Genomic DNA, 23,202 nt, shown 5'->3' with positions numbered 1-23,202 from the left:
CTCTGAGATCAATAAAGTTTCTCTGATTCTGATGAAGACGAGTGTATTAGAAACAGCTCGTCCTTGTGGAGAAGCAGCAGCGTGACGAGCTGATGATGTTAACAGGGAAGTGGTGAAGCTGAAGGTATCACTCTGCTGTCGGTCTCCAACATGACAACATGCCGACTTCATCTGTCGCTCTGCTCCTCGGTGAGTCAAACCCTCCCTTCTTCAATTCTTTATCACAGCTCCAACACACACTAAAGGTCAAAGGTAAAGAGCCTATTTTCAGCAGCTGGAAGCTCTCGCTGATAGTTTCTCTCACATGAAATCTGTTCAGATCTGTTGGTTTTGTTTTCCTTAGTGAGAAGAAGTGATCACTACTTCTTTTGTTTATCTAAGGCTGGTTGTATCTGATATTTGTTTGTGTGTTTGGACACAAATCAAGTAGTGTATTTCCTGTAAGCACCTCATATTTAACTCGAGTGCATGAAGATACAGCAAATGACAGAAAACTGTTTCAATTGCATAAACTCTTTAAAATTTAGAAGTTTAACTCTGCGTTTCTCTGTCCTGTAATCTGGACTGACTCACAGAGCTGAAGCTTCATGTCGTGTCTGTAAGAGAGGAAAGTGACCTGTTTTCATCAAACATTAACCTTTACTCAGGAAACCACGGCTCCTAGCTGCATGTACCACATGTTCTCCTTATCTGCCTGTTGTAATCATCACTTCCTCTGTTCAGACCAGATTGACTGAGTCTAACTAAATGACTGAAGATAGTTGGTTTTTCAGAATTAACGTCGGATTTTCCTCATTTCCTGTACGCTTTGTTAATTTTCTGATGGCGATTTAGACGAGCGGGACTCAAACGACTGTAATGTTTACTAAACAGATTTTTCAGGTCGCTCACTCAGCAGCTGATATTGCCAAAGTCGCCTAACTTTAATCCAGTGATCTCGGTGGTTCGATGGTTCATTAACTCTGATTGCTTTTTTAAATGTCTCTGTTTTACTTAGCCAGTAAGAGCTGATTGGGCCTAACCTACCTTCGCCAGCACTGGCTATGGGAACCTGCTAATGTTGGGTTTAATGTTGTGATTAGTAGAATCTGTAGTTTTTTACTTACTGAACAACTACTTAGAAACCTGCAGACGTATCAATACAAAAGAATTAGGGCCTGCAAAACAAGCAGGTCAACCCCAGCAGTTTTAACTGGTCCTGATATAAAACTGCTAGGACAGGTTACTCTCTCCTGGGAAGTTGGCTGCAGCCATGCGGATTTCTGAATGGAAGAGATCCATGTACATGCCGATTTTTTAATCATCCAATGCATTAAAAAACAATAGTCATAAATAAAGTGTTATGGCTTGTGATTCCTAAATAAACACACTAACACTAGCTACACATTTTTAAAGGGTGCAAATCCAAGTCTCCTATTCAGTGACTCTGGTCTCCAGAGCTGAAAATAGGTTTGAGGTTCTTTTGAGAATTCTGAAGTTGGTTTAGTCTAAAATGCCTGAGTTGAGAGCAGGTTCATGTAATTTGAGAATTTCTACCTAAAAAGAAATTAAAAGGAAAAATAGTCCATTTTCCATCCCCAATATTTGAATCCAGAGAACAAGAGTAATAGAATAAACAACATCACAATGATATATGGGAATATAACAGTTAATACTAAATATTAAACATTATTGTGCAGCACATAAGATCAACAGAACACAGCGTGCTTTGAGGTAGGAGCCAAAAAGGGTGTAGTTTGTGGGTGTGATCACCCGTGTGTACACCTGTGAGCATGGACGCGCTTGTTTTTAAAAGGTTCCTTCATGTAATGATCTGCTAGAGGGTGTGGGGGGGCCACAGCCCCGTCCTCCAGGGCATGAAGCAGGTATGGAGGAGATCAAAACTCCAGACATCCAGAGGCCCCCAGAACACAAGAGACCAAGGAAGACCAACAGAGGGGCAGCTGCGCCACTGTCCCAGAAAGAGCTGAGGAGAGTCCCAGATGAGGGCTCACTCAGCAGCCGCGGAGCAGAAGCCAGGGGGGGTTGCAGTGACGCGCCCGTGAGCTCCGCCGGCAGCCAGCTGCGCCTGAGTGACCGAGCCCCAGGCCGAGAGGCCGGGGGCACCCCACCTCCGAAGTGGCCCGAGCGAGCCCCAGGCTCCAGGCCCCGACAAGCACCCACCAAGGAGTGAGCCGGTGTGTACCTGGACGCCCATCCCCGGACACAAAGAACCACCAACGCACTGATGTCTGAGGGCGTCTGCCACCGGATATGAACTTTTTTCAAGACAGTGAATCTTGAAACCAGAGAAAAAATAGAGTTTTAACTTGTTCCATTGGCAGATTTTTTCACTTATTTCAAGCTAAAATATTTATTAGAATTCAAATTTAGACAGAAACAAAGTGAATAATATTATTTTATTATCACGTTGATGCAGCACATGGTTCAGTTAGCTTTGTATAAACACGTGTTAGAAATGTTCTTCAATCAGCTCTTTTTACTCTCATTTCACAGCCACTACTTTTTACTTTTACTTGAGTAAAGAAGTTGAAACAGTACTTGGAGTATTTTTAACAGTAGTACTTCTACTTCAGTACACACTGTGTGTACTTTTACCACCTGTGTCTGAGACCTCCTTCAGGGTCCACCTGAAGCTCTCAGTCTGCTGTGGAAAAAGGAAATCCAGGTGAGTTTCTCCTGATCACCTGAGGCCGTCATTACTGTTTGAACTTTACCCACACACCACTCCTCACTCCTCCACCCGCTGCACACAGTCACTGAGTACAGACCGGCTGATTCCTGTAAAGGGAGAGGCAGGAAGAGGCGGAGCAACAGCTGAAAAACAAGAAGCTCAACGTCATTTTGCAGAAGTGAAAGTGTGAGAGAGCAGCAGCAGAGCTGCAGTCGAGTCCTGTTTGTCTCTAAAAGAAGATTCACTGGAGTCCATCAGGTTCCTCTCAGCAACAGTGGTGAGTGCAGCTGATCACACTTCCTGCTTCTACACAAATCTTCACTCTGTTCACTTCATCAGGGTCTAGAGCGCCACCTCATTTCTCCATGGTGCCACTTAGGCTACGTCCACACTCGCCCGGATAGATTTGAAAACAGCGCTCCGCGTCCACACTAGTGTTTTCAGTCGTTTTCACAGAGTTGTGCGTCCACATTAAGACGGCTGAAAACGCTTACGTTCCAGTCCTGCGCATGCGTGAAACGCAAGACGATTCGACCGGTCTCATTTCTGTCTGCTGCTTATTCACTTTCCGGCTGTTTGAAACGTCGCAGCAGAGGTGGAGGAAAAGCACCGAGTTTTAAAATGGACTAACAATGAGGTGGAGTTGTTGCTGCGAGTAACACAAAAGTACAAAGTTGCAAAAGCGAGAGAGAAATAAAGAATTTGAAGAAAAGCTCTGTGGAGCATGTGCAGACTGATATTCATCTTTAATAGGACTGTCAAAACTGCAGCTGTATAATGCTCTCCACTATCTTTGTTTAATTGGTCACATGCCTGCATCACATGACTAACATGCATCATCGTTTTAGAAAGTCTCTGTTTTCACTGTTCACTGTGACACAAACGCACCGTCTCCAAATTATTTACTTTCCGGCTGTTTGAATCGTCGCAGCAGAGGTGAGCAGCGTGATAGGAGTGGATGTAGCTGTGGGTAATGAGAAAAGATGAAAAGAACGATTGATAACTTTTTCGTTAAGGCCGGTGCTCTGACACGGAGCCATCAACCTCTCAGTGTCTAACACTGGTCTGCAGACGGCATCAGATAATGAGCCACATTAGATGGACTCTGAGCCCACTGACAGTAAAAGGGTGAAGTGTAGACATTTGGAAGAGAGCGGCCTGACCAGTTTCTCTGACTATGATACTGTAAAGCTGACAACATGATGCATTTACTGTGGTGAGTGTGCAAAGACCATGGCAGGTGTTGTGCCGAGGTAGGGATCCCCAACAGGATCTGTTTCCCTGCGTCAGGAACATCGGCTGGGCAGGGAAAGCGGACCCAACGCACTCCGCCTCCATCACGACCAACTAGACGTGGAAGGAGTGATGTTTTAGTGACAACATGAAAGATGAGTGTGACCGTTCAGTTTGTGGGTTACAACAGAAAATGATACATTTATTGTTCTCGTGTGTTATCGGACGGGATCATTTTAACAAACCGAGGACATTTTCCTGATAATTATCTGTATCCTCCTGTAACTTTACTGTTTAAAGAGCTAAAACCTCCAACATTTCAGGATCAATAAGTCCTTATAAGACGTGTTTGTGAGCTAAAAATCAAGAATGTGGGATACTGTTTGTCTGTGTCAGCCAAACAACTTCACATCTTTGTAACGACTGTTAAAAAGATGTTCATCCTGTTGATCCTGTTCATCTGGACGCTGCACTGTACAGCAGACACGACGTTGTTCAGTTTGTGTTTCAGATGAACCAGTTTGTGTCTGAGTGTGTTGCTGGGTCTCCACCAGTTACTCTGACAACTGAAGGTTCAAGATTTTTATTTTGACATTTGCACACAGGACCAACAGTCCATGCACAGTGGAATACTTGTGCAGAGCTTTCCAAGTCAAATCACACTTTAACAATATAAAGACAGAAAAAGCAGGAGGATAGAAATGAAGTCCGGAGTAGGGTAGTCGTACTATTTTCTATATACAAAGAAAAAGAAGAAAATGTACAGAGAGTGTGTAGTTCTCTACCTCTTATCGCACTCACAGTGTTGCACATTTGTTTCACAGATCTGTTTCACAAGTCTGTTGTGAGTGTATTGCCCGATGGTCAGTGAACCGATGATACATTCAAAGTGAGGTTAAGTAGTGCTGTGTTATTTTAAGTGTTCAGTGTGTTTTTGTTTGCCGTCAGTCTGACAGTTGTGGGGAAGAAGCTGTTGAAGAATCGTGTTCTGTGTGTGATGCTGCTGTCCGCTCTGTTGTGTCTGAGATTGTATGTGCAGCTTTGTATGTGCAGGTCCATGGATGCAAGTGTTGTTCCCATAATCCTCTCTGCAGACTTTCTGACTCTGCAGAGCCTTCCTCTCTGTCTGTGTAGTGTTTCCATACCAGACAGTGATGCCTGCGATGAGGATGCTGTCTATCAGTCCTCTGCAGGCCTGGGTGAGAGGGTGGTGGTTCATGCCAGCTTTCCTGAGCAGCCGAATGAAATAAAGCCTTTGCTGGGCTTTTTTCACAGTTGCTGTGGTGTTGAGAGTCCAGCTCAGGTCTGATGTAACCTGCAGTCCCAGGAATCTGTGGCTGTTTGCCCTCTCCACCTCCGTCCCTTTGACGATAAGAGGTTGCAGGGGAGGGAGTTCTTCCAAAAGTGCAGTATTCATTCCTTGGTCCGTGTTGAGGATGAGGTGAAGAAGCTTCTGTGATGAAAAGAAACTTAAAGAAGTCCAGACGCTTTTCTCTCCAAGCTCCTCAGACTACTGACGCTTGTTTCTCTCTTTGTAAAAATGAAATTTAAAGTGAACTTTGAATCAAATGTTTCTCTTCTTTCTCCCTCAGAGTGCAGACATGTCTGCTGCCAGCAATCTGCGATCTGAAGATCAGTTTCTGTGCTCCATCTGTCTGGATGTGTTCACTGATCCAGTCTCTACACCATGTGGACACAACTTCTGCAAAACCTGCATCAGTCAGCACTGGGACATGAGTCAGAGCTGTCAGTGTCCCATGTGTAAAGAGACTTTCTACACTCGACCTCAGCTGAAGATCAACACTTTGTTCTCTGAGATGGTTGCTCAGTTCAGACGTGAAGCTCAGCAGAAAGCCAGCAGCAGCAGCTCAGAGCAACAAGCTGCCAAACCAGGAGAAGTTCCCTGTGACGTCTGCACTGGAACCAGACTGAAGGCCCTGAAGTCCTGCCTGGTGTGTCAGACCTCCTACTGTCAGACTCACCTGGAGCCTCATCTGACACTGAAAGGCCTGAAAAGACATCAGCTGGTTGATGCTGTGGAGAACCTGGAAGGCAGGATGTGCACGAAGCACGATAACCTTCTGCAGCTGTTCTGTAAGACCGACCAGACATGTGTCTGCGTGCTCTGCCCTGTTTTAGACCACAAGAACCACGAGTTTGTTCCTCTGAGAGAAGAATATGAAGGAAAGAAGGCAGAGCTGGAGAAGACAGAGGCTGAGATTCAGCAGATGATCCAGAAGAGACGACTGAAGATTCAGGAGATCACAGAGTCGGTGAAGATGAGTAAAGATGCTGCAGACAGACAGAAAGCAGAAGGTGTTCAGGTCCTCACGGCTCTGATGGAGTCTGTTGAGAGACGCCTGAAGGAGCTCATGAAGGAGATCGAAGACAAACAGGAAGCTACAGAGAAACAGGCTGAAGGTCTCATCAAAGATCTGGAACAGGAAATCTCTGAGCTGATGGAGAGAAGCTCTGAGGTGGAGCAGCTCTCACGCTCTGAAGACCACCTCCACCTCCTCCAAAGCTTCTCCTCCCTGAAAGCTCCACCCAGCAAGGACTGGACAGAGGTCAAAGTTCATCCACCATCATATGAGGGGACTGTGGGGAGAGCTGTGGCTCAGCTGGAGGAGACAATCAGGAAACTCATGAAGAAGAAGCTGTTTGAGGCTGAGCTGCAGAGGGTGCAGCAGCATGAGGTGGATGTGACTCTGGATCCTGATACAGCAAATCCCTGGCTCATCCTGTCTGATGATGGAAAACAAGTTTATGATAGTGATGTGGAGAAGAAACTTCCAGACAACCCAGAGAGATTTTCTGTGTGTACTTGTGTTTTAGGAGAGCAGAGTTTCTCTTCAGGCAGATTTTACTTTGAGGTTCAGGTTAAAGGAAAGACTGAGTGGGATTTAGGAGTGGCCACAGAGTCGATCAACAGGAAGGGACAAATCACAGCGAGACCTCAGGATGGTTTCTGGACTGTGAGGCTGAGAAATGGAAATGAGTACGAAGCTGCTGCTTCCCCTTCAGTCCCCCTCTGTCTCCATCCTGGTCCTGAGAAGGTGGGGGTGTTTGTGGATTATGAGGAGGGTCTGGTCTCCTTTTATGATGTAGGTGCTGCAGCTCTGATCTACTCCTTTACTGGCTGCTCCTTCACTCACAGACTCCACCCATACTTCAGTCCCTGTTTCAATGATGGAGGTAAAAACTCTGCACCTCTGATCATCTGTCCTGTCAATCAAACTGATCAACGACTGATTTTATTGGATGAATGATTGATTTTTCTTGAAGGGAACAAATGAACATATTGAGTGTAAATCCTCTACAGTCTCCATGTTTCTATAGAATCTGATCATCAGGACTCTGATTCACACTTTGATTCTCATGGAGTTTGATTTGAACAGAAGAAAAGTTGAATCAGGAAATGTTCCCACTGATGGAGACTCGAGCTGAAGAGCAAATATCAGAGAACAAATGTCCAAAAGCTTCATTTCCAATAAAGTTTGTTCAATGCTTTGAGTGAATCCAGACTCATGTGTGGCTGTTATACGGAGCATCAGAGTCCAGCTGAGTTATGTTGGATACAAACTGCTTATTTTGGCTCTGTGAGGAGTTTTGTTCACTGAAAACTGATGAGACGGATAATATTCAAAGAACTCTGTAGAGATTCATGCATCCATGTTCTCCACCTGCAGGTGTGGAGGAGAAAGGTGGAGCACAGACTGCTGCATCCTTCCAGTCACATCATTTTGATGATTATATTTGCATGTTGTGATGATTTGGGTTAAAGACAAACAGAGTTGAACGGCTGCAGTCACAGCATGAAGACGATGCTGAAGCTGAGCTGTCAGTGAACATGTTTCACTGTGATTTGATTTGAAGAATAGAAAGTGTGTGTGGCTGCTGACAGCTGCAGTCTCTGCTAGTCTGCATAACACACACACAACTTTCCCCCTGAGGCAACGATGCAGCAACAACACAAAGAACAGCTGCACACACACACACACACACACTGTTAAAGAACACTTTACTGTTTAAGGCAGAATTCCTCAGTAACAATGATTTGAGTCTACTGTGTCTACTGTGGTTTCCAACATACAATCTACTGAAACATGTTTTTCTTTCTGCCGTACAAACTATTTGATCACAACATCTTTGCTTTTTTCCTCCAATCGTTTATTCTGATTATTTTATTTAGTTTAACTAAGAAAAGCTTAAAATTTAACTCTTAACCTGATTTAAACGTTTAATTTCTCATTAACTCAGACTTTTAATTTATTTCCTTGTTTAATGTATTATTTCTTTATCCTTGTTTAAGTTTTGCCGATCCTTTCTGTGTAACCTGTTTAATCTGACCTTTGACCCTTTAATTTTAACTTAACAGTACTCTTGTTTTGACCTTTGACCTCTTTATTCCTTATAACCAAAAAAAACACCTTTTATCTGATATTTTCACCTTATTGATTGATTATATATATCTATTATATTTTCTCACCTTATCTTTCATTTCATTCATTCATTTCATTTATTTGTTCATTTTCAGGCACAACAAATACGTATATTGAACATAAAATACACAAAACAAAAAACAAAAATTGCCTGAAAAAGGAGTGGGACAAAGAAAACTTATTAAATCCCACCCCTATACTCACTCATCAACAAAAAAAACAATAAACTTCCCGCAGCTACGCCCATCATTGCATACAGACCCATCAACAGCCCCGGGCACATACAAGCTTCTAAACGGCAGCTCGCAAACAACAATTAGAGCCTTCATAACTGAATACAGAATATATAAATTATAAATTGCATTACCACAGGTAACAGGCAGTAATAACTACAAGTAACAAACACACATACATATACATACATATATATCTACACACACAAGTACATATATGTACATACATATTTTGGAATTTTTTTGCATTGTTTCAATTGTAAACTCAGACTGTTCCAGATTCTCACACCACATACAGACACACAAAAACCTTTACGGGTTGTTCGAGTTCTGGGTAATTTGAATTCTCCAAAGCCTCTCACATTATAAACCTTTTCTCGAATTTCAAATCTAGTTTGTAAATTTGCCGGTAAAAGTTTAGTAAAAGCTTTATACAAAATTATGGATGTATTGTAATTAACCAGATCCTGGAATTTAAGTAACTTTGCCTGAAGAAAGAGTTTATGAGTATGATCTAGATAACCAGCCTTGTGAATAATACGCAGTGCTCGTTTCTGTACTGTGACTAATGGATTAGTTGTATTTTTATATGTATTTCCCCACACTTCCACACAATATGTAAGATATGGAAGAACCAGGGTACAGTACAGAGTACGAAGTGCATCTTTATCAAGGAATTGTTTCACTTTGTTCAAAACTGCGAGGCTTCTGGAAATTTTGGTTTTTATGTGTCTGACGTGGGGTTTCCATGAAATTTTGTTATCAATTACGACTCCCAAAAATTTGTTTTCACTCACATTATCAATTGGTACACCTTCAATGATAATTGGTAATCCTATATTATATTTTAAATTACCAAAAAACATTGCTTTAGTTTTATTTATATTTAATGATAATTTATTTATGTCCATCCATTTTTTTATTAATTTTAGCTCCCTGTTTACAGTCATTACAAGATCAGTATAATCATCGCTACTGAAAAATATGTTGGTGTCATCTGCGAACAGTATGAGTTTAAGTACTTGAGAAACATCAAAAATATCATTTATGTATACATTGAAAAGTTTTGGTCCCAACACTGACCCTTGGGGAACGCCACATGTAATACCAAGTTTCTCTGAATGGTAATGCCCTATGCTAACATATTGTTCCTGACCCGTTAGGTAACTTTTTAACCAGTTACCAGCTTTCCCTCGAATACCATATCTTTCCAATTTATCCAGTAAAATTGAGTGATTGATTGTGTCGAAGGCCTTTTTGAGATCAACAAAAATACCAACTGCATATTTATTTTTATCCAGTGTATCAGTAATTTCTTCTACTGCCTCAATTACCGCCATTGAAGTGGTTCTTTGCGTTCTGAAACCATACTGACCAACATTTATTATTTGATGTTTTTCAAGGAATTTTTCTAATCTTGAATTAAAAAGTTTTTCTAGAATTTTTGAGAATTGAGGCAGTAGAGAAATAGGCCTATAATTGGTAAAACTGTGTTTGTCATTACTTTTATATAGTGGTATTACTTTCGCAATTTTCATTTTTTTTGGAAAACAACCGGACTGAAATGATAAATTACAGATATATGTTAAGGGACTAGCAATATTCAGAATAACCTGTTTAACTACAGACATATTTATGTCATGATAATCCATTGAAGACTTACTTTTACATTCTAATGTGATATTTATTACTTCTTGCTCATTTGTAGCTGAGAGGAACAGTGAAAAGGGATTTGATTTTATATTACTGATATTTTCATTTTTATGACACGGGATGTCCGCTGCTAGTTCGGGGCCAACATTTATGAAGAATTTATTGAACCCATCGACAATATTACTCATGTTGTGATTTTCACCATTTGCATCAGTAAAATATTCAGGATATGATGTTCCAGAAGATCCTTGTTTAATTAAGTTGTTTAACACATCCCAAGTTCCTTTTATATTGTTTTTATTTTCATATAATCTTCTTCTATAATAAAGTTGTTTGCTCGTTCTTATAATATCAGTCAATTTATTTCTATATGCTTTATATCTTTGTTCCACTTCTTTTGTTTTTACTTTGATAAACTGTTTATACAGATTGTTTTTCTTTTTGCAAGCATTAATAATTCCTTTTGTGAGCCAAGGACTTTTTATCTTTTTTTTCTTTGTCATGTGTTCGTTTACAGGACAATGTTTATTGTACCACATAGTAAAAATATCTAGAAAATTATCATAAGCCTTGTCCACATCTGACTCTTCATACACCGAACTCCAATCTTGTTGTGCTAAATCGAAATTGAAGGCATGAATTGCTTCTTCATTTATTGTTCGCTTTGCTATCATGATCTTGGTATCTATTTTTTTTTTAATCACAGTCACACAAAGTAAAAACTGGTAAGTGGTCAGTTATATCACAGACAAGCAGACCACTATTAATTTGGAAATCCATGACATTAGTAAAAATGTTGTCAATAATAGTGGCGCTATGTGAAGTTATTCTGCTTGGCTTTGTTATTGTTGGATATAGTGATAAGCTGTACATCGTGTCAGTAAAGTCATCAATGGCTTTTAACCTTGTTGGATTTAGCAAATCAATGTTAAAATCACCACAGATAAATAGTAATTTTTGGTTCACCGAAGCAAACGTTTTTTCTATCCATTCATTAAAAGTGTCAATACTTGAACTGGGTGTCCGATATATACAACTTATTATAACATTTCTCTTTTTTTCATTCATAATCTCAATAGTCAAACATTCCAAAATTCCATCAATAGCCATAGACATAGTTGTTACAACATTATATTTTATAGAGTTATGAACATATATAGCAACCCCGCCGCCCGCCTTATTTAATCTATTCATGTATTTTAAATCATATCCATTCAAACAAAAATCTATTCCTTTATCGACATTGAACCAAGTTTCAGTGATGGCTATAACACTAAAGGGGCGAGAAAATTGTTGCAAATAGTCCTTAATGAAATCATACATACTTCTGCTGTTAAAGTGAATTAATGAGAGCTTCCCGTCTAGGTTAATTTCTTTTTCATATTGTTCCTGAGTGAAATAATTACAATTTTTAACAAAAGTAGAGAGAAAGTTACTTTCAGAATCTATTTCTGGATCTATTATATTATGCTCCTTATATTCACAATCTAGATCAATTACTTTCTGTTGAAGAACTAATTTCAACGTGTCCATGTCATTTCCTGGTGTAATTGATACATTGGTGTCAGTTATACTTGTCCAGATCCTCCATGTTCCTCACTATCAGTACTTTTGCCTCTTCTGGTGTCCCGTTTAGCTTAATGAAAATCTTACAGTTTGTTACCCATGTATGTTGTATTTTACCGTTCTTCTTCAGTTGCCTTGCCTTCCTCACGATGTCTGCGTTTTTTCGTGTCAGATGCTCATTAATGAAAACGTCCGTGCCTTTCAGTTTGCGTCCTTGTTTCAGCAGTGCGACCTTGTTCTTCCGATTGACAAATCTCATAACGACGGCCGGCAGTCTGTCACTCCTCCTGGGCAGTGAGTGACATGCTTCTATGTGCTCCAGGTCCATCTCTATCCCCTTGCTTTGGAGGAAGGACGCCACCTGTTGCTCCACCGAGCGGGTCTCCTCGTCGCTGGGCTCCCCGACGTTCCCGGCCACCGCGCGCGCGTACGAGCGTGGCTTGATTTTAATACCGCTGATTACCACGTCGTTCGTACGGGTGTACTGCTCCAGCTCATCCACCCGCCGCTCGAGATCCATGATCCGTTTGTCCTTCTCGGCATTTTGGAGGCGTAGCTGTTTTACCTCCTCCAGAAGCCCCAGAAGCAGCTCCTGCTGCGCCCTGACTGCGGCCACGTCTCCGCACAGCGCTCCGAGGGAGGTTTTAATGTCTTCAACCTCCTCTGGTGTTGGGCCTTTCTTGGGTGGCATACTGAATCGAGAGCACGAGGCGGCCACCACGAGGGACCCGGAAGCGGAATTTCTGATGATGTCGCCTGGCTAGGCCTGCTGGCTGATGGTGGAGCCTGGCTGTGGCCTGCTGGCTGATGATGGCGCCTGGCTAGGCCTGCTGGCTGATGGTGGAGCCTGGCTGTGGCCTGCTGGCTGATGGAGGAGCGTGGCTGGGCCTGCTGGCTGATGGAGGAGCGTGGCTGGGCCTGCTGGTTGATGGTGGAGCCTGGCTGTGGCCTGCTGGCTGATGGAGGAGCGTGGCTGGGCCTGCTGGCTGATGGAGGAGCCTGGCTGTGGCCTGCTGGCTGATGGAGGAGCCTGGCTGTGGCCTGCTGGTTGATGGTGGAGCCTGGCTGTGGCCTGCTGGCTGATGGTGGAGCCTGGCTGTGGCCTGCTGGTTGATGGTGGAGCCTGGCTGTGGCCTGCTGGCTGATGGAGGAGCGTGGCTGGGCCTGCTGGCTGATGGAGGAGCCTGGCTGTGGCCTGCTGGCTGATGGAGGAGCCTGGCTGTGGCCTGCTGGTTGATGGTGGAGCCTGGCTGTGGCCTGCTGGCTGATGGTGGAGCCTGGCTGTGGCCTGCTGGCTGATGGAGGAGCGTGGCTGGGCCTGCTGGCTGATGGAGGAGCGTGGCTGGGCCTGCTGGTTGATGGTGGAGCCTGGCTGTGGCCTGCTGGCTGATGGAGGAGCCTGGCTGTGGCCTGCTGGTTGATGGTGGAGCCTGGCTGTGGCCTGCTGGTTGATGGTGGAGCCTGGCTGTGGCCTGCTGGCTGATGGTGGAGCCTGGCTGTGGCCTGCTGGTTGGTGGTGGAGCCTGGCTGTGGCCTGCTGGCTGAGATTTCAGGTGAGCAGGTTTTGAAAATCGGATGCTGCGCTGCTGAGGAGCCCGTCTTTCCTGTGACTCCTAACCCTCCCGTTATTTTCCTTTAATTGGACTTTGGTTAAGTTCAATCCGATGTATTAACCGACCTTTGAGGTGAAGTGCAGCTGCGAAGAACGCTACGGCAGGCAATGAGGTGCGTTTAATGTCGCTCTGTTAATTTGAGCGTCCATAAATTGAATGTCTTATTTTTTCTTACTTTATTATTGCTCATTTATTGGAGAATTTGGCCATTTAATTAAGATAGATTTTATGTTGTTGGTGGTAAAGATCTGGATGGATGCTTTATTCTGTGTTTCTATTTTTCAGTTTTACTTTTCAAGACTTGGTGAATTGCCTTTTTCTACTTTTTGTTTAGTTTTGTTAAAATTAGCAGCAGTGAGAAGTGTTGTTGTCGGTCTTGAATATATTTGATGTAGCCCATACTGTTAAGGTAAGTGTCATGTTTTTAGTTGTTAGTCTGATGAAGAATCTTTTATTTTTCTCCAAAAGTTGATTGTGTTTATCTGGACATAGTGTTTTTCAGGTCCAGCTGAATGCAGGTTTCCCCAGTCTTATACGTGTCAGGAGCATCAGCACAGCTGAAATGCATTTTTCCTAAGTGGCTTTTAAACCCCAAAACACGCTAAAACAAAAATGGGTCCACCCCAAGGATGGGCTCCCCCGGTGTAGTTTCCACTGTGACAGACTGTGGGCTTCCTCAGAGTGAGGCTGAGAGCGGCAGGCCCAGCTGGAGTCTGACCCGTGTCACACAGTGGAGGTCAAACCTTCTGTGCCACAAACACCAGATTAACCAGTTTCACTCATCATCCTTCTACTGTCAGATTTTACTGGTGCAGGTTTGATGAATCACCATCTGAGAACGTCTCTGATGTGGGCGCCACCCACAGGGATCACTTCCTGTAGAAGGGTCACATGACCTGTTATAGGCCCCTTTGTGATGATGACAGCGACGCCCCTTTCGTGTGAGGTTAAACCCAGAGAGCTTCGTGTGACCTCTGACCCTGATCACCAGCGTTAGGGTCAGTGAAGGTGAGATACCATGTGACAGGTTCATCCTGTTTGCTTGATAAGCAAAGCGAGCCAATCAGTGGAGTTTACTGGTGTGAAGGTGAAGCTGGAGAGAAGAGTGAAGAAGTCAACATCACTGTATCAGGTAATGAAGTCGTTCATTTCATCAGACTAACAGCAGACTGTTATACCACCTCTACATCACTCTGTGGGTCTTTTCCTCAGATAAAGAAGTGATTTTGGAGATCCCTGCACTGCACCACTTCCCCTGCCGGTGGCGGACTCCCTCAGGTATCGGTGCGTTGGTGGTTCTTTGTATCTGGGGGTGGGCGTCCGGGTACACACCGGCTCACTCCTTGGCGGCCGCTTATTGGGGCTCGCTCGGGCCATTTCGGAGGTGGGGTGCCCCCGGCCTCTCGGCCTGGGGCTCGGTCACTCAGGCACAGCTGGCTGCCGGCGGAGCTCACGGGCGCGTCACTGCAACTCCCCCTGGCTTCTGCTCCGCGGCTGCTGAGTGAACCCTCATCTGGGACTCTCCTCAGCTCTTACTGGAACAGTGGCGCGGCTGCCCCTCTGTTGGTCTTCCTTGGTCTCTTGTGTTCTGGGGGCCTCTGGATGTCTGGAGTTTTGATCTCCTCCATACCTGCTTGATACCATAAAGGACAGGGCTGTGGCTCCCCACACTCCCTAGCAGATCATTACATGGAGAAACCTTTGGAATGCAAGCATGCTGATCCACACAGGTATGCACACAGGTGTACACATGGGTATTCACAGACGCGGACTACAGCTTTCTTGGCTGCTGCCTCAAAGCACATTGTGCGCTGTCTATCTTGCGTGCTGCACAATATCGTTTATTATTTAGTAACTATTGATATCTACTACTAGCTAGTTTATTGTGATGGTGCTTTTTTTTTTCTTATTATGTTGCTCTTTGTTGTTTGCTGTCTCCTCTGTTTTTTTTTTCTCCATACAGGTGACCCAGGAGTTTTGTTTTTTTGTTTGTTTGTTTTTTTTCTCTCTTCCCCCCCTTCTCACCGTCTCTTCTCCCCTTTGGTTTTCTTTCTTTCTCTCCCTCTCTTTCTTTCATTCTTTCCCCCTGTCCTATCCCACAGTCATGTCTGTCCCGTTTGCAACTGAAAATCAGTCAGTGTTCTACTGATGAGTTTGGATCATCTCCTCAGAGCTTTCTGAGGGTCAGAGGTCAGAACACTGACATCACTTCCTGTTTAAAGCAAACCTGCTGAGCTTATAATAAATTCAATGACCCAGTTTTATCATCTCTCCTGCAGATGTCTATGACACCACCACCATTTCACCAAGTGCCACCAAACCACCACCAACAACAATTACCAATCTCAATTCCCCTCCTTCTACATCGTCCTCCTCCATCATCTCACCTGTAGCTGCTCTGGGTTCTCTGGGTCTTCTAGATCTTATTCTGGTTGCAGCTTTGCTGTTTTGGAACAAAAAAATAGGTATAAAGTGTGTCAAACCCCCCAGAGCTCATTAGATTAAACATTTTACATGGAAAAATAAATTTTCCTTAATAATTATGTGATTATATACTATAATTCAATTATAAACTGTCCCCATTCACATTGTTTAGCAGAGAACTTATCTTACATGAAAAATATAGAGACACTTTTATTGATAAAGTATAAGACCCGATCCTTGGGGTGGAACAATTTTTGGCGCAGCGTGTTTTGGGGTTTAAATTCCACAGAGACCCAGTGTTTAGAAAAAATGCATCTCAACTGCTCCGATACTCCTGTCACAACAGTATCACTACAGGTTTTGACAAAAGTCCAGCTGGAATTAGTGATGGGATTTCCGGCTCTTTTTAGAGAACCGGCTCTTCCGGCTCCCAAGCGGCTCTTCAGGTTGTTTTGTTGCTTTAATTAAAAACGGTCCGGGGCTCCAGGGTCCGGGGGGAAGCAGGGATTAATCCCATACATGCTCTCAGTGGGTTCCAAACACACACACACTCGCTCGGGTCCAGGGCAGATCTATATACACACAGAGAGAGACGTCCAGGTTAGGGATAGTCTCAAACTCACAGATACAGGTTCAGGTCCGCCGTCATAAATAGTGCTCCAAATCAGCTGGGATCGGCTGCAGGTGTGACGGTGCGTGGGCCAGGGGCGGGGCCCGTAATGAGCACCGCCCCAGCAGAGGAGAGAGAGCGCAAAGGAAACAAAACAAACAAAACATGTTGCCAAACACAGAGTGAGCCAGCGAGGCACGAGGACCACGACACAAAGCACGTGCAAACTCCAAAACACATTTCTAGCTTTAACTGAACTTCAAAGCAGAGCTACTAGATCACTTAAATTACACAATTGAAAGCATGAAAGCATGTGTGTATTGTTTGTGTATTTATACACAAGCACTCATATATATTAAAAAATATGTTCATTTACCTGTTACTACCACACACCAAATCCGGTTGTTGGTACTTGCTGGATTGTGTAGCCTCTAGGTAACAAAAGCTCAACACTGCGCCCAGCATCCTGGAGCACTTCTGTTGTGTTTTGAAGTTTTTACGTGATTTGAAGTTTGTACGTGTTTTGTCTGTAGGGGCCACCGTAAATATACTTTTATTTATTCACTCCACATAAAATGTAATAAATAAATCATATAATACAAAAACCAACTAATCACAGTTCAACTTTTAACTAGAGATGGACCGATCCGATATTACGTATCGGTATCGGTCCGATACTGACCTAAATTACTGGATCGGATATCGGAGAAAAATAAAAAATGTAATCCGATCCATTAAATATCACGAAAGCACCTCACAAAACTTGCAACACGCCGTAACTCACCTCAGAACGTTAGCAGTCGGAGCAGTATGCATCACGTGATAGAGCGGCTGTGGCATGCGGGACCTGTGGTGGTCTGGATAGCATGTGGAGCTTCGCTACCAACCCGGCATTTCATCTCCGACAAAGTTATCCCGAGAGAAGTAAAGCAAGTGTGTAAGTCCATCTCTGAATGTTTGTAAAGTATTCCTGCGTTAAGCTTTACAAGCGATATATGGAGCGACTGCCTCTTCTTGCTGCTACTTCAATCATGAAACTGCTTAAATCAGCTGATCGGCTTTTCTGTCGCGAGTCCGTCTCTCTTGTTTGCTTTTGGCCCACTTTGCACCAGAAAGAGGAAACCAGCGGCTGAACAACAGCAGCACGTTTAAGCTTGATCAGCTGTTGTTAGAATGTATTTAATATTACTTTCTACACCAGGATCTTTTTCTACCTGACGGCTGGTAACTGTGCAGGGGCGGATCTAGCAAAGTTTAGCCAGGGGGGCCGATAGGGCATTAACAGGGAAAAGGGGGCACAAAGACATACTTTTCTTTCTTATTCTCATTTAAAATGTCTAGCTTTTAATAAATAATTATCTGACACCCAAAGTTTTAATTTGATGTAAAATGAATAGAAGTCAATTACTGTATATAGTGACTATTAAGTCTAATATATATACCCTAGTAAGCTATAGTACTTTTTCCTTTGTGAAGGTACCATCTGTGCAGTCTGCAATTTTGTTGAAGAAAGATGTTGAATCTATTTAATATTTCTTGAAAAATAATTGATTTCCGTGCATTTTTTTTCACACTGCATCAAATTAAGGTTGATTACGTCGATTAAGCATCATGAGGTGGAGCGTGAGGGGTGGTTCCCTATTTTTTATTTTTTTATTTTTGTTGTTGCTGGGAGTTGGAACCCTATTAGTTAGGTTGCTTAATATTTACGCTAAGTACTCTTTAAAATACCAGAATAGGGAGGATGGTGTAGGTCTAAGTTTATTAGTCTTGTGCGCATGCGCCAACCAGCGTGCAGCCTGTTACAGTCGCTCCTGCTTTTCTCTTAGTTTAGCTCTTTTTTCTTACGTATTCTTTTTTTTTTCTGACTTGTATTTTCCTACGTTTTCTATCTCTTACTCAATCATGTGGATTGAGAGAGTTTTTGTTCTTCTGGTGGCCGTGGAACTGTTACTTTTATCATGGAACGGGACCGCGGCACATCTGCTACACGCACGGACTGTTTACTCCAGAGATCAGCTGATCGCCCTAATGCCGGCCGGCTCGCTGGCCAGGCCCGCAGAAGTGCCCGCAGAAGTACCAGCTGAAATTTGGAGGAAAACACATCGGGGATGCAGAGGTCAAGGACAGAAGAGAAGAAAAAAGGTGACGGTGAGACAGCGGAGGCTCGAAGCGAGGAGGAGGTTTAAACCGTGTCTGCCGTCTATCGTGATGGGAAATGTGCGATCGTTGGCAAGTAAAATCGACGAGCTCTCAGCACTGGTACGGAGTCAGAGGGAATACCGAGAGTGTAGCCTGATGTGTTTCACCGAATCATGGCTGCACCAGGTCATTCCCGATGTGAATGCTTCCGTGGAAGGCTTCCACACTGTTCGGGCGGACAGGGACAGCATCGCTAGCGGTAAGCGTAAAGGAGGTGGGCTTGCTGTTTTAGTTAACAACCGGTGGTGTAACCCTGCCAACATAACAATCAAAGAAAGGATTTGTTGCCCGGACACTGAACTGTGTGCTGTTGGACTCAGGCCGTATTATTTACCCAGGGAATTCTCTCACGTCATCTTGGTGGCTGTTTATGTACCCCCCTCTGCTAACCCCACAGCTGCATGTGACACTATCCACTCTGCCATAGCTCGGCTACAGACTCAGCACCCGAGTGCCTTTATTGTGATCTCGGGTGACTTCAACCATGTATCACTGGACAATACACTACCAACATTCAAACAATATGTGGACTGTCCCACCAGGGGAGAGAAAACTTTAGACTTACTGTATGCTAACGTCAAGGATGCATACAGCTCCTCCTCCCTCCCCCCACTTGGTAGGTCAGATCATAACCTGATTCACCTCACCCCCCGCTATGTGCCAATTGTGAGGAGGGAACCTGTGACCACCAGGACTGTTAGGAGGTGGTCAGAGGAGGCAATAGCGGAACTACAGGGCTGTTTCGAGGTGACCGACTGGGAAACACTCTGTGAGCCTCACGCCGAGGACATCAATGGGCTTACTGAGTGTATCACAGACTACATAACTTTCTGCACCGACTCCATTGTTCCAGCTCAGACTGTTCATTGTTACCCAAATAACAAGCCGTGGGTGACTAAGGACATCAAAGCCCTCCTCAACAACAAGAAGAGGGCTTTCAGAGGGGGCAACAAAGAGGAGGTGAGGAAGGTCCAGGTGTTACTAAAGGACAAGATCAGAGAGGCTAAGGACAATTACAGGAGGAAGCTGGAGTGGAAACTCCAGCAGAACAGCATGAGAGAGGTGTGGAGGGGCATGAAGACCATCACTGGATTCAGGCCAACCAACAGCAGGGGAGCTGAGGGAGGTGAGAATAGAGCCGACGAGTTGAATCTGTTTTTCAATAGATTCGACACCACAGTGTCTGCTCCCACCCCCACAACCTCACCTGCAGTCAGCCTGGAATCCAGAGCCACACCACTGTGCCAGCCTCTCTCTTCACATGTTGCCTCCTGTGAGATTCCTGACACCCCTCCCCCACCCATCACCTTCACTCAATACCAGGTTGAGATGCAAATGAGGAGACTTCACTCAGGCAAGTCTGCTGGACCAGACGGAGTGAGTCCCCTTGTCCTCAAGGCCTGTGCCCCCCAGCTGTGTGGAGTCTTTCATAAACTGTTTATGCTGAGTCTGAGTCTGCAGAGGGTCCCGGTGATGTGGAAGACATCATGCCTCGTCCCTGTACCAAAGACGCCTCGTCCCAGTGGCCCCCAGGATTACAGGCCCGTGGCACTGACCTCCCACATCATGAAGACCCTGGAAAGGCTCATCCTGGACCAGCTGCGACCCATAGTAAGACCACATCTGGATCCCCTTCAGTTCGCTTATCAGCCTCGTCTCGGAACAGAGGACGCCATCATCTACCTGCTCAATCGTGTCTACACCCATCTGGACCAGCCGGCGAGCACTGTGAGGGTCATGTTTTTTGACTTTTCCAGTGCTTTCAACACCATCAGGCCGACCCTCCTGGGTGATAAGTTAGCAGCGATGCAGGTGGATGCTTCTCTGGTGTCCTGGATTGTTGATTACCTGACAGGAAGACCACAATATGTACGTCTCCCACAGTGTGTGTCTGACAAGGTGATTAGCAACACAGGGGCACCACAGGGGACTGTCCTCTCCCCCTTCCTCTTCACCCTCTACACCACAGACTTCAGCCACTGCACAGAGACCTGCCATCTTCAGAAGTTTTCTGATGACTCTGCGGTGGTTGGATGCATCAGCAGGGATGATGAGACAGAGTACCGGGCTGTGGTCGACTCCTTTGTCACGTGGTGTGAGCAGAATCATCTGCAGCTCAACGTGGCAAAGACCAAGGAACTGATCGTGGACTTCAGGAAGACCAGGAAACACTTGACCCCTGTTTCAATCCAGGGGGTCAGTGTTGACATTGTGGAGGACTATAAATACCTTGGAGTACACATTGACAATAAACTGGACTGGGCTAAAAACACCACAGCACTTTACAGGAAGGGCCAGAGTCGTCTCTATTTTTTGAGGCGACTGAGGTCCTTCAACATCTGCCAGAAAATGCTGAGGATTTTCTATGAGTCTGTGGTGGCCAGTGCGATCCTCTATGCTGTTGCATGCTGGGGGAGCAGGCTGAGGGTCGCAGATGCCAACAGACTTAATAAACTGATCCGTAAGGCCAGCAATGTTGTGGGGATGGAGCTGGACTCCCTCAAGGTGGTGTCGGAGAGGCGGATGCTGTCCAAGATAAAGACAATGTTGGATAACACCTCCCACCCACTCCATGACATGTTGGTCAGTCACAGGAGCTCGTTCAGTGAGAGACTGAGATTACCGAAAAGCACCACTGAACGACACAGGAAATCATTCCTGCCTGTGGCCATCTCCCTGTACAACGCATCCACTTAACACACTGTTTGCTGCTACAGCTACACATGTTTCTTTTCCAACTATTTATTTATAAGTGACTCATGTATGTATGTATGTATATATATGTATATATTGTACTATTCTTAGTTAGCGTATTGTCTGTCTTGTCTTAATGTTGGTTTAAAATGGAGCACTGTAAGAAAAAATAATTTCCCCCAGGGATCAATAAAGTATTCTGATTCTGATTCTGATTCTGATTAGATTGATCAGTATTGCTGAACTATGAAATATTTTTTTTTTGCATACAGGTATAACAGGATAGCTTTAGTGTAGTTGTTGTTTTAAACTTGAGTATGAACTTGCAGACTTGCAAAATGCAGCAAGATATTTAAAAAACAGTTTTGTTGATTAAAAATCACTATATCGGATTCATATCGGTATCGGACATAAAAAAGTGGTATCGTGCCATCTCTACTTTTAACTATTTAAATTTTCAGCTTTTTCCTTTTAAACAAATTTAAAGTGAAACAACACAAAACACTGCAAACCACAACACAATTAAATATAAATTATAATATGAAAACAAAAAGAAGATGCACATTCTTTGTCATATGGATCTGCATGAATAAACTTTCTGAATCCTTTATCATCTGCAACTGAAAATAGTTGTGGATGATTACTATACCTTTCTAATGTCACGTTGTTGTCCCTGCTCTCTTTCTCTCTCCCTCCCGCTCTGTTCCTGTGCTACTGAGTGTAACTACCGCCCCTCCCCCCTCTGCTCAGTGAAGCGGAAAAAAGTGCGAGAGAGAGAGAGAGGGTGAGAGAAAGAAAAACCCACGGCTCGCGATAAGGAGCCGGCTCGTGTCGTTCACGTCAAAGAGTCGGCTCTGAGAGTTTCCTTCGCGACCCACACATCACTAGCTGGGATAACCACATTTACTCAGGGCCTTCTTGATGTGATGTTCCTCCTGGCCGCTGTGTCTGTGGGGATGGTGTTCGCTCTGTGTTGTAGCGTCCTGATGACTCCCAGTTTGTGCTCCATGCTGGCAGACGTCTTCGGTTTAGAATCTTTTATTATTTGTCTCGTGTTTAAATCCTCGTCTTTCTCATTCCTGCAGAAAGGACGCTGTCATCAAGTCTGAGTCAAGTCACCTATCAGGATATGAACTTCAGACAATCAGCCAATAAAATTACAGATACACACTCACATGTTGTTTTCTCCAGTCCGAGGACACTGCAGGTACACATTCAGCTGTTATCCAACAAGTTATTGCTTCACAAAATATGATTATGACCCTTTGTCCACTGTGGGTCCTTGTGATAATTTCTTTGCTCCTCTATTCTTCTTGTCTTTCCATCTCCTGGATTCTCTTTTAACCATCTACTCATTCTCGTTCTCTTGTGCATCAGGGCTGAGTTATTGATGGAGTTTCCCAGATCAAATTTAAAGGAGGATGGGAAGAAGAGGATTTTCTCTCTGCCAGTCCCGTCAGCTCCCTGCTAAGATTTAGAGCTTGTCCTGTTTTTCAGTATGAAGGCCCTGCTCATCTGTTTTTCTTGCCATTGCTTAAAAAGTGTACATTCTGCATCCAAATGTCCAGCTGCCTTCAACTTTGATGTTTGTCTTGGCCAAAAATAAGCCTTCAGTTTATTCCTTTGTTTAAATAAAAATCTCTTGCTGATGAACTGAACCCTGGCTGTGGCGTCAGAGTAGCGCTATATAAGTGCTACATAAGAACCAGTCCTTCTACCATTTACTAAAAGCAGGCTTTTGCCAGGGCTGCAAAGGGATTTGTAAAGAATGAGTTTTTAGTGTACTATGCTTCAGGCAGTTGTTGCATGGAAGTGGCTGTTACTGAAAGTCCAGCACAGACCTGTAGTGACAGCCAGT

At 44.1% G+C, this 23,202-nt stretch overlaps 2 protein-coding genes across 4 annotated transcripts in view; both read left to right on the top strand.

Annotated features, from left to right (window-relative positions):
* LOC309703631 (uncharacterized protein) overlaps window positions 1–22,950 on the top strand; it is a 33,713-nt gene extending 10,763 nt beyond the window's left edge. The window contains exons 5-7 of the mRNA XM_082528561.1: window positions 15,694–15,879; window positions 22,430–22,551; window positions 22,722–22,950. Of these exons, the coding sequence (XP_082384687.1) occupies window positions 15,694–15,879; window positions 22,430–22,551; window positions 22,722–22,727 (314 nt within the window). The 3' untranslated portion in view covers window positions 22,728–22,950. The remainder of the gene's footprint in view (window positions 1–15,693; window positions 15,880–22,429; window positions 22,552–22,721) is intronic.
* On the top strand, window positions 146–7,425 carry LOC309703523 (E3 ubiquitin-protein ligase TRIM21-like). Of its 3 annotated transcripts, none has more exons than XM_082528427.1 (2): window positions 146–189; window positions 5,500–7,425. In XM_082528427.1, the coding sequence occupies exons 1-2, from the start codon at window positions 151–153 to the stop codon at window positions 7,174–7,176; spliced, it is 1,716 nt and encodes a 571-aa protein (XP_082384553.1). In that variant the 5' UTR covers window positions 146–150; the 3' UTR covers window positions 7,177–7,425. The 3 variants fall into 3 exon arrangements, 2 of the variants coding, with proteins under 2 accessions (XP_082384553.1, XP_082384554.1); XR_014275918.1 differs by lacking the exons at window positions 146–189; window positions 5,500–7,425 and adding exons at window positions 2,766–2,951; window positions 4,732–5,063; XM_082528428.1 differs by lacking the exon at window positions 146–189 and adding an exon at window positions 2,778–2,951.
* Window positions 22,951–23,202: the final 252 nt, after the last annotated feature.

This window comes from Aulonocara stuartgranti (genome assembly GCF_965226115.1).
Source record: "Aulonocara stuartgranti genome assembly, chromosome: 3".
Classification (NCBI taxonomy): domain Eukaryota; kingdom Metazoa; phylum Chordata; class Actinopteri; order Cichliformes; family Cichlidae; genus Aulonocara; species Aulonocara stuartgranti.
The sequence above is the reverse complement of the archived record's forward strand: the minus strand, read 5'-3'. Positions and strand labels throughout refer to the sequence as shown.

Coding starts and splice junctions, on each gene's coding strand:
- LOC309703523 (XM_082528427.1), top strand. CDS start 151: ATGACAACATGCCGACTTCATCTGTCGCTCTGCTCCTCG. Junction 190..5,499: donor ATCTGTCGCTCTGCTCCTCG/GTGAGTCAAACC, acceptor TTTCTCCCTCAG/AGTGCAGACATGTCTGCTGC.